This window comes from Panthera pardus, unplaced genomic scaffold (genome assembly GCF_024362965.1).
Source record: "Panthera pardus isolate Hobbes unplaced genomic scaffold, ASM2436296v1 HiC_scaffold_24, whole genome shotgun sequence".
In the NCBI taxonomy this organism is placed as follows: Eukaryota; Metazoa; Chordata; class Mammalia; order Carnivora; family Felidae; genus Panthera; species Panthera pardus.
This window is the reverse complement of record NW_026526810.1, coordinates 35,612,250-35,630,087: the sequence shown is the minus strand read 5'-3', so window position 1 is coordinate 35,630,087 and position 17,838 is coordinate 35,612,250. Positions and strand designations below refer to the sequence as shown.

Below are 17,838 nucleotides of genomic sequence, written 5' to 3'. Positions count from 1 at the left end.
TTGGTTCAGTTATTCCTTGACAGTTATGAAAAGCCATGAACAAAGATGAATCCCCAAAGAAACAGGATCTCATCTTCAGAATGAGTCTCAGAGACAAGTGGAATTTAAGTCACTTGTTTCACATCCTGCCTGTGAGAATTAGCCAAAATCTTTCAATATTTATACCTTAAATTCTATAATAAAGAAAAATGGGAAATGAGTATAACAATTCAATACACTTATTTTCAGCTTTGAAATTTAAATGTTAAAATATTTAGATTTGAGATGCAATGTAAAAGAAATACTACCCACTTCCCATTTTGTATGCACTTTCATTAGTTTATCAGGGTATTGTGCTTTGAACCAGTGAAAGCCTTTAAAGGGCAATGTATCACCACACTACACTACCAGAAACTATTTTAAGCACTACTAAAATCCACTACACTCTGAGATTCAGATTAAGATATTCAGTCACTGATGGCAGCAGGAGAATAGATTTACAATATTTATCAAAAGCATTCAAGATTTTCAAGTAAATTCTAAGGAAATAATATATGAAAAAACAATATTTATAAGGATGTTTATCACAGAATTATTAGTGTTGGTAAAATAACAGAAGCATCTTTAATGCCAACAACTTGGAATGATCAAATACACACTAGAAGGTTACCTCAATAGATGGTAATGCAAGAATTAAGAGTGAAGCATTTCTATGAACATGGAAAAATGTAATTAAAATAAAAAAGCAACAGACATCATTTTAAATATCATATAGTCACAAGTATGTGAACCAAGTGAATATTAAATAAAAACTGGCCATATATATATATATGTGTGTGTGTGCATATATATATGTAAATATACATACATATATATATATATATATATATATATATATATATATGCATGTGTGAACAGTATCTTAGGAGAATAAGGGTGAAGCAGAAAAGTATATCCTATGAAAACACAGTGTATGATTTAGTAATTTTGAAAGCTTAGTGAAAAATACAGAGCAATACTCAAGAGAAAAAGAAAATGGGGTAAATGAAGAGATTCCCAAATAAATTATTTAGAATGTATCCATATTATAGTAAGAGGGCTAGGAGGGAATAATTCTACACTCCAGTGTTCTTTAATATTTACCCCGATAACAAGTTTTGTTATACTCGGTCCCTGAAGGACTGAAGTTTTCATTTCTTTTGTATATCCAGCACAGTCTAGATAATCAATAAATACTTCATACCTAAGTGATTACAGCAAGATAGGCAAGGGATCAAACAGCCTAAATTGAACTATCCATGCCTACCCCTGTCACCTATGGAAAAAATTAGCAAGTCCTCTCATTAATGTACAATCATTTTATTTTTCCCAGTAACTACAATAATATATTAAACTTTAAAATGTTGTCTGATATAATAACAAAAACTAATAAATCAGAGATATATTTAGCTAAAATAATAAAAGTTACTTGAATTTTGTGCTTCTAGACATGCAGTTGAAAAAAGGGAAATCACAAGGTTACTAACGTAAAGAACTAAACAAAAGGTAAACAATAAGAAAAAATGTAAACAAGTTATACAATTTCCCAAAAGACTCATAAAATTGCAATATATCCAAGAAAATTAAAAATCGTTACTTTTACCTAAGAAGGAAGGGTAATTATTAGTGATGATTTAAGACAGCATCTTGATTAGTTATTGTGCTTGGTTCTCAGAAATTGTACATGCGGTGACATTTTTGCCAACCCTCAATTATCTAGGCACAAGAAGAGTCTGTCAGCTACAGTGTTAGGCTGATCTTTGGGTGTCATTTTTTCTTCTTTAAAGTGCTTGTATTAAATAAGCATTCAATTACTTCTTTTGGTAACGACAATTTAAAAAATATATAATCCAACTGAACAGTTATACGTTAGCAGTTTCACTCTCTTCAAATGTATGACACATTAAATGTCAGTTTATACTTTGGTTTCAATTTGGGGAGAAGGATGAAAGCTGCTAGATAAGATGCTGTTAAGTCAAATCAAACATTTCTATCATTTATCATAAGAAATCAAACCGCAATTTACTTTGAAAATTAACTATGAGGGTACTAATTTCAAAATGATAGTTTATAATTATTTTGTTCTCACTAAGATAACAAATCCTCTTTAAAAACTTAGAAGCTTAAAAAGGATTGGTTTTTAAAACTAAAGATAGCTATAAATTCAAGGGACACATAAATAATTTGCCTAATTACACGTTCAACTTTTATTTATGTTAAGTAAAACTAATAATTGTGAAATAAGCATAATCAACAAGGAGATTCAAGTTTTGAAAAGTAAAAATGCCAAGGGCTGATATTTATGTAACATCATTATAAAATGATTGCTATTTGTCCAGCAAGAGTACTGAGAGGTTAAAAAAAAGAAAAAAGAGATTAAGGGCACATGTTCTCAAAATTCATGTCTCAATGCTTCTTTGAGGTCTAAGGACAGACCAACAGCAACTTGTATTTCAATTATTAAAACATAAGCCCCAGTTAACAGCCCCATAAATTGAGTAAATTGGGGTGCTGTGTGAAACATAGTTAGGTCATTCCATCATCAGGACTCACAGATAGAAAGAACACATAACAGATTGGACATAAGAATTGTTCTTATTTTTCTGATTTACATGAAAGTACATGAATGCCATAAAGAAAGATAAAACTTTCAAAATGATAGTAAAATTGTCTGCCTCTGAACTCAATATAAGTTTTTCACCAACTAAAAAAAGAAGGGAGTTAATTTCCTACATCCTTTAATATTTCATATTAATCTCTTATTCCTGTACAGTATTACCAGGGATACCACCATTCTAATTTGTAGTTGAGCCAGTACAAGAAGTTGAGAGAGAGGTGAGAGTTGTAAAGAAAACTTAATTAAAATGAACAATCAATCTAAATAAATCAAAGACAGTCAATTAATACCACAGTTTGTTTTGATTTTTAAGGATGAAATCAAGTAGTAGCATAGGAAACATTTACTCCTGTATTTCCAGTTCTTGCTGTGTAGGCAGAAAAAGAAAGAAAATAAAGTTAGAAGCATGCAGGAAGATAAAATGTATCAACATACAATAAAAACCAAAGGCTAAGAACAATGGAGAGTCATTTTACTTTGAAGTCAAAGTAGGAAAATATTAATAAATTTTTTTTTGTGGGGTGGGGGAATCCAGTCAAGGGAGAAAAGCAATTTACGTATGTATATATTATTTAAAAGCAGTAAAGTTAAAACTAAAATAAAAACCAAAAAAAATCCACCTTAAAACATTTTTAAGGTTTAAAAAGATTATAATTATACATAATCTTTTTTCTTCTTTCCTCCAGCTTCTGTTTACCTGAATAAATCTAGATTTACAGAGTAGTCCAAATAAATTAATTTGGCTGGGAGAAAAGGAAGCAGTGGGATTCCTATAATTAGCTATAAAGCAGGAGACCAAAGTTAACAGTGTTAACTAAATGAGCTACCACACAAACAGTAATAAAGCCTAAGACTTCTGTTAACGCTTTGCTTTCTGCACAAAAAAGCTTTGTTCCTGTGCAGAAAAAAAAAAATGACGTTATTCCCATTTAAAACATTATGCTAAAACAAAAAAAATTAACAATAAAATTCTACTCTACAAACCATGTTCCCTGTATAATCCTTACAAGAAGTTCATGAATCAGGAACTTTAAGAACCACCCATGGAATCCTCGTCCTAGAAATCTTTAATATTGAATTTTACCCATGACCATGAAGAACAGAATTTATACCTCAAATAAATCGTAGCCCTCGGATTCCTGTCTTTCATATGGGCGAATGATGCCATCCTCGTGGATGAAACGAGGGGGTCGGAGCCTGGACACTTCCTCAGTTGACTCTGCTGCCCTGTAAAGGCAGCAGAATAAGCACAAAAAATATGTGAGAATCTTTCAAAATAATACAAATATATATGTATATTAAATACTGTACCACATTCCATATTGTACCAATATTTGATAAAAACAGAGTGATTTTTAAATAACCAGTCCATTATTATGCGACAAGTATTATAAACAAGTCTGTCCGACTCCAATTCCCCGCCCCCCCCCCCCCCCACCTTTTCTTAAAGAAAAGAAAATATCAAAATAACAAAGGCAGGGACTAACTTGTCCACTCTTTGTATCCTCGACATCTAGAACAGGGCCTGGCATATAGTAGATACTAATAAACATTTGTTGAACACAAGACAAGCTGAACCATAAAAACTGTCTCCTCTTACTCCTTTCTGGTGGCACTCCACCTTGTGAATCTGTAAGCGCTTTCAGTCAGAATTTAACACTCTTAAGAGCAGGCAAAGTATTTAACTTATTTATGTATTCCTAGCAACAATAAGTCCATAGACACATGCCTTGTACATGGTATGTACTTAATTACCTCTGAATCCCTTGGAAGGTGCTGCTGGCCATATCTATGATTCCACCCGTTGGACGAGCCACAGCACCCACAAGTCCTTTTCCAATTCCTTTAAAGAATCCAGCAGCTCCTTCCTTTTTGGCACCTTCATAAAACCAAGGACAATGAATGTATAAAGATATTTTAAAATAAGCAAGTTTGAACTCAAAAAATCCTGAGCCAAATACTGAACTGTTTTACCTAGAAATCTTCTACATTTTGGCTTTCTAAAGAAGTTGAATTTAATCATAAAATGTAAAAAACAGTTGTTTTCAAAGTGTGTTAAAAATACCAATTATTAGGCCCCACCCCACACCTACTAAGTCAGAAAGTGAGGCCCAGTGATCAGTGTTTTAACACGCTGTCTGGGCCATCCTAAGTGGTGCTCAAGTTTTACAACCACTGCTTCTTAGACCCAAGAATCTAAGGTTTAAGAAATGACCAGAAATTTTTCTTTTTTGATTCTACCCTCAAGAGATTTTTCAAGCAGTGTTACTTTTTTTTTTCAAATAAAAGAACATACTGAATTATAATTCACTTACCATATAATTCACATACCCATTGCAGTATACAAATTAAATGCTTTTGGGTATAGGAGAGTTGTGCAACCATCGCCACAATCAATTTTAGAAAATTTGTATCATCTCGAACATAAACCCCATGACTATTAGCAATCATTCGCCATTTCCCACAACCTGTCCTCAACTGATCCTGTGCAATTTAACTCCTTCCTCCCTGCCCCCCAGACTTAGGCAATCACTAATCTACTTTCCATCTCTATGGATTTGCCTATTCTGGACATTTCCTACAAATGCAATCAAACAATATGTGGTCTTTTGTGACTTTTTTTTTTTTTTCTTCATTTAGCAACATGTTTTCAGGGTTCATTCATCTTCCACTTGTAACAGCACTTGATTTCCTTTCACAGCTGGATACCATCCCATTGTAGAGATATACCACATTTTCTTTAATTATGCAATTGCTGACAGACATTTAGGTTGCTACCACCTTCTGGCTATTATGTTCTATGAACACTTATACATAAGTTTTTGAGTGAACACATGTTTTCAATTCCCTTAGATATATACCTAGAAGTGGAGTTGCTGTCACACACATTAACGCTGTGTTTAAGTAAATCCAGGTGTCCCAGCACCATTTGTTGAAATGGGTATTCTTTATGGAATTACTTTGGCACCCTTGTTGAAGATCAACTGGCCACAAATGTAAGGATTTATTTCTAGAATCTCAAGTCTATTCCATTGATCTATGTCTATCCATATGCCAGTACCACATTGTCTTAGTTACTGTACTTTTATGGTAAGTTTTTAAGTTGGATAGTGTAAGTTCTCCAACTCTGATCTTTTTCAAGATTGTTGGGGCTATATTGGGTCACCTGAATTCACATATACATTTTACGATCAGCTTGTCAATTTCTGCAAAGAAGCCAACTGGGATTTTGACTGGGACTGCAATTAATAAAGTACCTTTTTAATAGGATAAAAAAAGATCTATTGCTATTGAGGATCTAAAGGAACCCAGTTGAACTATGGTCCCACTGAAAATAACATTCAAAGTCTGAATCATAATCTATTACTTCATCTACTTTCTGAAGAAAGTACATTCATTTAAAACCAATTTAAAACTATGAGCATAAAATCAGAAATTCAATTAAATAACTAGTAGCAATAACATCTGTTATGCTTATTATATATCAATTCTTGAGACTTTGTACAGGAAGGAGACATTCTCAACCTACCTTCCACAGGTTTTGTTATTATCCCAGTCACTCCACCAACAACTCCCTGAAAGAGATATCAATCATAAAGTCAAACCTGAATGGAAGGTGCTTAAGCCAACCACTAGAGGTCTCCACCTACACACTAGAAAACTTTTTTTCAAAAAAATGAGGACTTATTTGATAATGTGAACATGTGGCTAAGTGAGCACTACAATTTTTTAAATATTACATAACAGAAAATTTTAAATAAAAGCACCTTGTACAAGTAAAATTCTATAACAGGAAGAATTAGAAAAGCAGGCAAAAAGATCCTACATCTGGCTCTGGCACCAATTTAGCTCTATAACCATGGGCAATTGATTCAATCTCTTTAAGCCTCAGTTTCCACACCAGTAAAATGAATGAGTTGAGCCAAATAATCCCTAAGATATAACTACAAATTTTAATGAAATAACTTTTTAATTTAGTGGAAGTGTGGAAAACTGAAAATGAAAGGACCTCTGAAGGACAGCAGATAGCCTAAGAAGTAAAGTACTTTATCTTACACAGCACACAACACTATAAATCACTGGTACAAACACGTTACAATTACAAGTTAAAAACAGTAATACGTTTATACATTCTTAATACTTGTCAAGTAATGGTAGTAAATAAAACTACCTGTATGTTACACAAACGCAAAGAAAGAGAACTGAAGTATACCCACTGTTTAAAAAATCAGATGCTTCTGGGAAGAGAGGAGGGTGATCAAACAGAACTTTACAGAGTTACCTATATTTCCATTATTTATTAAATAACGTTACCTGTATAATTAAGCAATATTCGTAATTACCTGTATAATTTTTAAAGTGCTGAAAAACAGTGAAAAGCAGTCCCTGGTTTACAAAAACTTAACTTATATACTTCCCCTGCCACAAAAATGGTCAAGTGATGATGACCTAAACAACTCCCCCTCCCTCTCGTTACCATCATTGACCATATTTCTCTCTGCTTTACTTCCTCATCTTCCAGAAGAGAGCTAATCTGCCATCATCCTAGAGTTTTGACTTCAGCCCAAGTGCCAAACGAAGTCTGGGATTTGGGGGAAAGATGTGACGGTGGTATCAGCAAAGGAGAGCGCACAAGGAAACAGCAAAACCCACGGTTTTTCACTACTGCTGTTGTGACAGACTTTTACTCACAAGGAATATGCCAAGTTTCAAACAACCAGCTTCGAGTACATATTCTAAAGTGTATACAGAAGTTCAGGACTTCTTGAAGACTCAGTATGAGACTTACACGCAGGAAGCCCTTTCCTCCTCTGGCCAGGCTGTCTCCAAAATCTTTAGGCTGTCGACCCATCTCTTCTCTTCTTTTCTGCTGATATTCCTTGTCCATTGTAATTGCTGCCAAACCTTTCCCAACAGAACCAGTGATGCGAGATACAACTCCTGCTGCACCACCTATCAAAAGACCCGGATAAGTAAGTCACATTGCTTCTTTATTTTATTTTTATTTTTATTTTTTTTTATTTAAAAAAAAAAAATTTTTTTTTAACGTTTATTTATTTTTGGGACAGAGAGAGACAGAGCATGAACGGGGGAGGGGCAGAGAGAGAGGGAGACACAGAATCGGAAGCAGGCTCCAGGCTCTGAGCCATCAGCCCAGAGCCCGACGCGGGGCTCGAACTCACAAACTGCGAGATCGTGACCTGAGCTGAAGTCGGCCGCTTAACCAACTGAGCCACCCAGGTGCCCCATCACATTGCTTCTTTAAAGAGCAGCTACCCCCAAAATCAAGAGCACACTGTATACACTGTACGTTAGCCAACTTGACAACAAATTATATTAAAATAAATAAATAAACAAACAAACAGCATTACCACAATACACAGCACACCTCTGCTTTAAACAGGTGCATCAAATTCTGTCTCAAATACAAACACACAGAAATGTATTTTTTATCATTTCTGCTCATTAAGAAAAGGAATCAAACTATTTAAAGTATACTGATTCTCCAGAATTTTTCTGTAAACCTAAAACTGTTCTAAAAGATACATTATTGTTTCTCTTCAAAAAAGGACATTGAATCAACACTACAAAGACATATAAACAAACCCAGGAAGTCTACGGTTAAACTGTGTTCCATTCAAGAATAAGGGAACACATCTTTTAAACAGAACTATTAGAAAACTGTTCCCTCTTTTATTAAATATAATCATTTGTTTTCACAGACAATGAATATTAGAATAACTATTATAAAAAATACATATATTTACACACACAACTATGTGATACATACCTACAGTGTGTCCAAAGAGACTTCTGACTCCAATCACTAATCCCTCAGCAAATTCTTCAGGGCCTTGAACAGCACCCTGGCCAAAAAATAAATAAATGAACAGTTTGCTATTTAAAATTTAAATAATCTCAAGACTTGTGATCTAGTATTTCAGGGTTTCCATGAAGATACAGAATCTGTAAAGACCCATAAACACTGTGATGTCACAGTTTTCCCCCTCTAACGCAAATACTGACAGCACACCTACTGGGTATGAAGACACCTTCGGCCCACATGGTTTCAGTCAACTCTTCTGAGATAACAAAAACCAAACAAATAAATCATTTGCTTCAATCACAGTCTGAAGTTACCAGCTGCATTGGTAGCAAGACTAAGAGCCCACAGTTTTGATTCTTTTGTTTTCCCATGTATTCTCTCTGCTTTGTCCTGCTAAAACTCTTACTACTTTGGGCTCCTGGGTCCCTTAAATGGAGGTGAATAGGTTAGAGGAAAGCTTGAATACAAAACAAAGTGGGCTTTTCATAGCTCATGAGTCTTTCCATAGTGGCGAAACAGCCCTGAAATGATGTGAACCTACCTAGCAGTCTTCCTTGCAACTACATGAAATCTTGGAAGATGTGGGCACGTTTTAATGCCTAGACATCGGAAGCACTGAATTAATTCTGAAACAACCTTTTAATGTCATCTCAAGTAATTTGAAGTAAAAATATGACATTAACGTATTTTTGTTATTTGGATATGATTCAGTTCCCAGATACAATTAAAATACAAATTATCTGTCATAAAGAACAGAGTATCATTTTCTGTACCTATACTTAAATATAAGATCAATACCTGAAAGGGTTCATAGAATAAAGCTTCAACTCCTTCAGACAGGCCTCTAATTAATCCAAATGGGTTTCCAAGCACATCTAAGCCCAATACAAGGACATACATCTGTTTCAAGAACTAAAGAGAAAAAAGATAAATTAAGTCCTTTACTACTGGTGTAAGAAAGAGTATCATGATGCCTTGGGAAAAAAGGAGAGTGCTACCTAAATTAGGTTGTTAAAGGAAAGCTATGCAGAATAACCACCACTATATCCATTAACCGATCTTTCACTATGTGCCAGGCATTATGCTGGTACTTTACAACTGCTTTCAATTTGGATAGATTGGCTTAAGGCAGTCTGCCAGTTAGCAGCTATGTAACCTTGGACAAGTCAATTAGTCTCTATAGGCCTCAGTTTTCTCATCTAAAAAATGGAAGGAGGATGACACTGACCTTGCATGGCTGAGCATGCATATTAAATGAATATATAATTCAAAAATACTTATTTTTAATATGTTAGTATCACTGTTACTATGAAACTAGATTGGGAAATAATTAATAATCAAAAGAAAAAACAAATTAAAGTATATCCTTATTTGAATAGGTAATAACCATAATGTCTATATACACCGTAGGAGAAAAGATGTTCTAGCAGAGGGAGGAAAGGGGAACTTCACCCCAGAATTCGATAGCACAGCAATGGTATCCCACTACCATGAAACAACAATTGCCCCTGCACCCAATTCAAACCATGGAATAACTGAGGCATGGAAAAGAGCCTGGCTTAGAATTCCTCTCCCATTTCTACTAGACTATGCTTAGAAACTTTAGACATTTATGAAATAAGTGAGATGTCTCCTACATTGGTATTCCTTCCCAAAGTGGTAAATGTATAATTGCAAAGGGAAAAAAGGCACTACAGGAAACTTTTAAAAACTTTTATTAAGAAGGGAAAGAGCTAAAGAAATAAAAACTAGTCATTCAAGAAAACTACTAAGAAATAAAACTACAGATTGAGGTAAATTAGATAAACAATGTTGCACACTGTGCAATCACATACAAATGTTTTGTTTGATATTTTATGAAGCATATTCTTTGTGAGCTACTATGATAGGAAATTACCTGTTCACTGTAATGTCTAACAACACTCCACATGAGCTGATCTCTCTTGTAAAACTGATACCGAATTTCATAATAAGCAAGTCTGGGAGGAGAAAGAAAGATTCAAAGGCATGATCATTACATTGGGAGAGAAAGAGACTTAAAATTTCAATGGTATGTTAATCATTGCTAATTGTTTTACAATTCTATTTGTAGATCTGCCACATATAATTTATGTTTGAGATCTTAATATTATGGTAACAAAATTACTATAAAATTAGTACACAAAGAGTAAAAAGATTGAAAAACTCAACCATAATCCCATTACACAGGGAATTTTTTAGGTTTTTTTTTTTCTTTTCATTTCCCACTTTGAATTCTTTCTTTTCTATACAATTCAAAAATATTTAAAACAGTTTGTATGCATTTTTACACTCAATATTGTGAATAAGGATCTCTCTATGTTATTCAAAAATTCTATGTAACCATTTTTAATGGATGCATAGCATTCCATCATGTGGAAATGTCATAAGAAAACAATTTTACCATAGTCAGACATTTCCAAATCTTGACCATAATAATTAGCGCTGCCATATGTAAATTTTGAATATAAGTCTTTAGTTGCATTTCAAGATTATTATTTTTTTTGGACTGAATTCCCAATAAAAGAATTACTGAATGATAAACTACAAAAACATTTGAGGCTTTGAGACATATATATATATATGTGTGTGTGTGTATGTGTGTGTGTGTATACATATATCTTTCCACTCCTACAAATAGTTAAAAAAAAAAGTGCCCATTTGTTAGACCCAGCCCTTTTTCGTACTAGGATTACTCATATTTAAAAATCTTTGACAATTTACTTGAATTTGCATATATTATTTGCTATATGATAAAGCTGAACATTTCAAATATTTATCAGCCACTGTATCTTGCCTCTTGCAAATTATCTTATTGTACTTTGGTGATTATGGCACTGGAATCTTTAGGTTTGTCTTATCAATGTTTGATATTAAGACTATTAATCCTCTCCTTGTCATATTTGTCCTTCTATTTTCCCAGTTCGTTTTCTAATTGTTTTCACTGATTCTGTTGTATTTACTTTCTATGTAGTCAAATCTATCTTGTATTTTCTACTGTGGGTTTTTCCATTGCTTTTAAACTGAGAACACTTTCTTTACTTAAGAGATTTGACAACAATTAACCTCATTGTTTTCCTCAGTCTTTCTCATTTGAATTTTATATTTAATCCTTCCATTCCTATGGAACTTGATAGTGTACAAGTACGGTGGAAATGGTATAAATGGATTTTTTTTTCCTCCAAGGTAACTACTTGTTCCAATACTGTTGTTGAATATTCAGTTTAACAAACACTCACTGAATTTATATGTGTCTAGCACACATAAATATTCTCAGATTAAATGTGGCATTATTATCTATACCTTTCCATATGATTATACTGAAATCTCATCATACTGCTACATATTTCTAAATATAAGTCTGTTCTAAAATGTGGTCAATTTATAACCTTCTAGTCAAACAATTCCATTTTTAATCTACATTGATGATTATCAACATATGAATAACTGAAGAAAATATAATACTTTTTATGAGTAAAATAAGCATATCTAAAAAGCATAATTAGAAAGAGGCCAAACTTTTCAAGTATAATGAGAATTACCATTTTTCTAAGCTAACACTGTAGCCCAAATGGGAAGAATTAATATCCATAAAATAACCTTGGTACAAAACCCTCCCCATCTACTTTAACATAAATCTTACTTGAATATTAAGTCATCCACATCAGTCAAAGTAGCACCTATGCTTTTCAACAGCAGATTGACAGAATGAATTGCAATCATTTCCTGTTTTTCTTTGTCTGACTCTCCACTTCCACTACCCAAGGACAGACTCAAATGCAACTAGAAGAAAAATAATGTTCAATAAATACAAGCTAAAAACAACCAAAAAATTTATATACATAGGAACCAAATCTTTCAGATACAAACAGATGTTGTATATTTCAGTCCTAAAGAAAGCTATTATTTGTTACTCTACACACAACACAGGGTAACTCACTAATATCTGATTTTCATATTTGCTTTTTGATAAAAGACAAAGCAGTCTGTTCCAAAAACAGAGCTATAATTTTATCCAAAGTGTATACATACCATGGTGTTTATATGGAGGGGGCTCAAAACACTTCACAAAAACAGTATAATCATTTCAAGAAGAGAAACAAGTCAAGTGGCACACAAGTAGTCTATCAGTCAAAATAACAAATAATCATTTATTTTCATCCAACTAAAGTAAATAATTTATGGCAATAATTAACAATAACAATTATAATTATACAGTAAGTAACAACAACATGACAATTACAGCAACAAACTGTTAAATAAATTTTTAAAAGAGTTAAGTGTTTCAGCTTCCACAGACTCCTTTAACTTAAACATGAGATCTTCACCTTACCATTTAATTTAGTTGTTTCTACTTTGGGCTATCGTCATTACTGCAACAGTGGCAAAGACACAGGCAGAAGGTAATTTTATCTGTACAAATAAAGCAGATGACTCTCCTTTCTGATTCTGCATTTTACCCAACCAATGTGTAGCTCAACAGAAGAGACTTGGGGTAAAACCAGAAAAGCCTGCGTGCTGTTTTTTTTGGTTTGTTTTTGTATTTTTGTTTGTTCGATGTCAGAGAATGTGGAGATCCGTGAAAGGTAAGCTTAGGTGGACAGACAGAGTTCCAGCCTTTCCCTTAAGGCAAAGTCACCATGGAATGAGAAAATAACTACTGTTTATGATCTTAATTATTCAATTTCATGACACAATTTCCAAAGTGCATAAAATCATGAATCGGTAATTAACAATCTTTAATAATACCCTAAGATTATAACCCATGAAGTCATTTTATACCTTCCAGAACAACTTTGATAGGAGGCATTCAGTAAGTATTTGTGGAAGGTATTATTCAATCTCATATATGATTTTTGCTTAATAATGGAAAAGAAACTGTGTTTAACCTACCACATAAAACGATATCAATTTTAAACTCAACACTATAAATAGGTCTAATACTACCAACCTAGTATATTAGTTTAAAATAATAATTCAATTCCATTTTATAAATTAATTTATTTAGCTGAATGGGTTGGTGGATGAAACTGAAAATAATGTTCTGTAAATAGTTTGGGGGAATGTAAAGGATCATCAATATTTTAAAGAGTTACTTAATTGTAGATATGGCCCATTACACAAGTTCAGAGCGTTATGGTTGATAGCATTTGTGAATTTACTAAGCATTCACCTCTTCCTATAAAACCTAAAAAGAACAACAGAAAGAAAAAAGAAAATGGGTTCATAAAGTACAAAATCAGGCAAGTGAAAGGTATCCAATTTTCCACTCTCTTAGATACAATCAAATTTTGGAAGGGTGAAAAACACCACATCAACAGTATAATACCTACTTCAGCGTTTTCACATTCTGGTTAGGGCGCCCATTATAGCTTTCTGTTTAGACCGTGAGAGTAGTTACAAAGTGCAACCAAAACATTAAATGTTGTGAGCACTTCTTCGCTTAATTAAGAAATGCTTTTGTCAGCTCCTTCCCTGAATAAAGGGGTTATTAATTCAAGACTAGAGAACATGCTCTGATGGTTTCTCTGTGGGAATTATGGTTGTACATATGTTACAGAAAATTGTCATAATTATTTCAATTAATCAAATAAAATTCCCACCAAATATTTGATACAAGTTATAACCCACATTTTGTATGCAGACCCCTAAAAAATTGTACAATTCTGCCTAACTTGCAAAATAATAATTACTACAAACCTTAACAGGAGAAATATGGAAATGTTCAAAGAAACTAAGAACTGACATATCAGTCACTGAAGTCTCCATTAATTCTGTGTTGAGAGCATCAGTATCTTGCTGGATTAACTTCGTCTGAAAAAAAAATAAAACAAGAATGTCTATTTTATTTTTTTTCTCTAAGTAGCTGATGGCTAATTTAGTTAATTAGTTAATTTAATTTAGTTTATAATTTTCCCAAGAAGTAAAAATTTTTACCCGTTTTCTTTCAGCTTCTGGGTCAGTTGTTGGGGTAAACAGTGCAATAATAGCTCCTAGAAACCCCTGATCAACTTTCAAGGCCATCTCCTGAATGAGGACCATAAAATACCTACAGAAAAAATTTTTTTAGAAGAATGAAAAAGGGTTTCTATCAAACCTTGTAATTATCAGTGTTAAAACTTTGATTTTTGCATCAAGTCCCAATAAGATCTTACTCCTTCATCTCTTCAAAAGTGTTAAGAAGATGAAAGTATCCTTAAACTGAAATTGTTTTTTTCTTTAGAGGGAAGTTTTCACTAGAGGAAATACTTGTATTAATACTCAGCATTTAAATACCCAAATCCCATATTCATCATATTATGAGACAAATACAATTAGATGGTATAGCATGTACTACTTCATTTTTAAAGTCCACAGCAACTGCTCTAAACACTTCGCAAATATATATGTCATTTATGTCACTGGCTATTTTATACTCTAATTGGAGTTACAAACAGGAAAAGGTGGTTAAGGAACTTTACACTTTAAAATTATAGAGGGGCTATATTTACTTGAAAATACTTGACCAAAGATGGACTGATATGCTCTGGTGGAAAATAATTTTTATATGGAAGTCATCCTCACAAGAGTGGAATTTATTTTCAAAGTAGATTCTCATTTTAAATTCCTTTATATAAACACAGGTATCTACTTACTTGAACTGTAATACTTTACTGTACTCATTAAATCTTGTGATGACACTCACATCAATGAAAGGTTTGGGCTCTAAAAGGAAGAAAGACAAAAAGAAAAAAACAGTCAAGCTTTATACTGGATCAAAAAAAAAGTCAGCCGGGGGGTGTGGGGGTCCTGGGTGACTCAGTCAGTTAAGCATCCAACTTTGGCTCAGGTCATGATCTTGTGGTTCAGAAGTTTGGGCCCCACAATGGCTTTGGGCTGACAGCTCAGAGCTTGGAGCTTGCCTTGAGTTCTGTGTGTCCCTATCTCTCTGCCCCTCCCCAGTGTGTGCTCTGTCTCTGTCTCTCTCTCAAAAATAAATAAACATTTAAAAAAAAATTTTTAAGGGGCGCCTGGGTGGCTCAGTCGGTTAAGTGTCCCACCTTCGGCTCAGGTCATGATCTCACAGTTTGTGAGTTTGAACCCGCATTGGGCTCTGTGCTGACAGCTCAGAGCCTGGAGCCTGCTTTGGAATCTGTGTCTCCCTCTCTCTGCCCATCCCCTGTTCATGCTCTGTCTCTCTCTCTCTCTCAAAAATAAACATTAAAAAAATTTTTTTTATTTATAAAAAGGCTATTTAACTTTTAAAATAAACTGTCTCCACTTCTTTTCTTTTCTTTTTTTTTTTTTTTTTTTTTTTTTTTTTTACCTGAATCCAAAGCAATAGATTTTGGAGGGGCCACGGGATGAAATACAACAGGAAACATTGTACCTGGTAACTGACTATCAACCTAAAAAAAAAAAAAAAGAAGAAGAAGAAGAAAGAAAACTCAGCAAGATTTGAAATAATGTAAACTTTTAGTTTTTGAGATAATATTATAGAAGATGCTGCTAATTTCATCACAATTAAGTGTCTGCATTGTGTATATGGTGCTATTAGAAGTTTTACTTTATCTAAAATTCTTACATATCTCAGCAAGGGCAACCTTTTACATAAAGGAATATGTAATACCCTCCTAACTACATTAACACTGTGCAGCATACACACTATTAATCAAAATGTTTGTGCCTATGGATCATGTGAGATTTTAATAGCTTATAATTTAAATAAAATGTAACTGGAGACTAAATACAAAATTAGATAGGTAGAAAGAAGAAAAAAAATTAAAATGTCCTTAATCATATTTAGGAGTTAAAAGGAAGAGAGTGAGAAGGGCAAGAAGGGAGCAAGCAAGCAAGAAGACAAAAGCATTCTCCAATAAAGCCCAGCTCAGCCCTGTGTAGACTGACAAAAGAAAATCTAATTTGGGGGTCCCATGACAAAATCAGAGGAATATTTAAAAAATAACAATTTCAGTGCAAGAAAACACTCTTGCAGGCTAACTGATGAAATTAAATGGTCTCAATAGTCACAATGTCTTTGGACTTGGATGCTAAGTATACAGAATCCACAGAATATGTGGGAGAAGGGGAATAAAGATGCAAACAGAAAGCAAAATACTATTTACAACGTATGCTAGAGCCTTGCAGAAAAAACTTTATCCCCAAGTTTCCCAAAGTGATTAGATGTATTTATTGAATCGATAATAACAATGTTACCTGAAGCCAATACAACCTGGCCCTTAAACTTCTCTGGTGAGGAGACTGCTTAAATTCAATCTGAATCCCTGATAAAAAATCTCGCTTTATCGGGCACTGAACAGGGAAGCGCATTTCCATGGGAACTTTATCAAAATTGACCTGGGAAAAAAGCACATATGGGTACGATGAGTTGGTATTAGCAGTGTAGCCCATCTTACATATCCCTTTACTCACAATCTGAAAGGGAAAAGCATTTTAATGTGTATGTCTCACCAAAAGATCTGCCTTAAGGTCATCTACAGTTGGGATCATTGAAGCAGAATCATTACTTTTCCATCGAAGTTATTAGGAAAACAAGAAAACAACTGGGAAATTTTTCAATTAATTAAACTGCAGTTGAAGGAAATAAACCATGCTTTATATTGTTTAAAAACCTCAATAGTAGGGGCACCTGGGTGGCTCAGTCGGTTAAGTGTCTGACTTCGGCTCAGGTCATGATCTCAGTTTGTGGTTCAAGCCCTGCGTCGGGCTCTGTGCTGACAGCTCAGAGCCTGGAGCCTGCTTCAGATTCTGTGCCTCCCTCTCTGCCCCTCCCCTGCTCGTGCTCTGTCTCTGTCTCAAAAATAAAAAAAATAACATTTTTTAAAAAATTTTTTTAACGTTTATTTATTTTTGAGACAGAGAGAAAGCATGAACAGGGTAGGGTCAGAGAGAGGGAGACACAGAATCTGAAACAGGGTCCAGGTTCTGAGCTGTCAGCACGGAGCCCGATGCGGGGCTCGAACTCACAGACCGCAATATCATGACCTGAGCCGAAGTCGGCCGCTTAACTGACTGAGCCATCCAGGTACCCCCCAAAAAAATAACATTTAAAAAATTAAAAAAATTTTTTTTTAATTAAAAAAAATTAAAAAATAAAAAATAAAAACCTCAATAGTAATGAATAAAGGTAACTCTTAAATTTTGTTTGAGCAAAGTTAAACAATGAATAGTTAATAGCTTATTTAGGTCTGCCAATTTGTTTTCATTTGAGCATGGCCAACATTTATGGGGATGAGAGTAGGGGTGGGGAGCATATCTGATAGCCAATGCAAACCCAACCATTAGATATCAAAGACAAAGAGTAACCAAAACTGTGGGACTGAACCACAGCAAATGAGAAATGGCAGTCAAGCTTCTT

General features: G+C 33.8%; 1 protein-coding gene across 5 annotated transcripts in view; it reads right to left on the bottom strand.

The window, feature by feature from the left end:
- Nucleotides 1-17,838, bottom strand: part of VPS13C (vacuolar protein sorting 13 homolog C) — a 195,257-nt gene that overhangs the window by 11,918 nt on the left and 165,501 nt on the right. For 2 of the 5 annotated variants that reach the window (XR_008417070.1, XR_008417072.1), the window contains 14 exons: nt 16,677-16,817; nt 15,787-15,868; nt 15,116-15,185; nt 14,418-14,529; nt 14,181-14,294; nt 12,124-12,263; nt 10,360-10,441; nt 9,261-9,374; nt 8,427-8,502; nt 7,425-7,588; nt 6,165-6,210; nt 4,391-4,514; nt 3,748-3,862; nt 1,622-3,002 (listed from right to left, as the gene is read on the bottom strand). Coding sequence is in view for 2 of the 5 variants with exons in the window: in XM_053889012.1 (XP_053744987.1) it covers nt 3,748-3,862; nt 4,391-4,514; nt 6,165-6,210; nt 7,425-7,588; nt 8,427-8,502; nt 9,261-9,374; nt 10,360-10,441; nt 12,124-12,263; nt 14,181-14,294; nt 14,418-14,529; nt 15,116-15,185; nt 15,787-15,868; nt 16,677-16,817 (1,380 nt within the window). In the remaining 3 variants the exon portion in view is untranslated. The remainder of the gene's footprint in view (nt 1-1,621; nt 3,003-3,747; nt 3,863-4,390; nt 4,515-6,164; nt 6,211-7,424; nt 7,589-8,426; nt 8,503-9,260; nt 9,375-10,359; nt 10,442-12,123; nt 12,264-14,180; nt 14,295-14,417; nt 14,530-15,115; nt 15,186-15,786; nt 15,869-16,676; nt 16,818-17,838) is intronic. The other 3 variants (XM_053889012.1, XM_053889013.1, XR_008417071.1) reach the window with 2 other exon arrangements.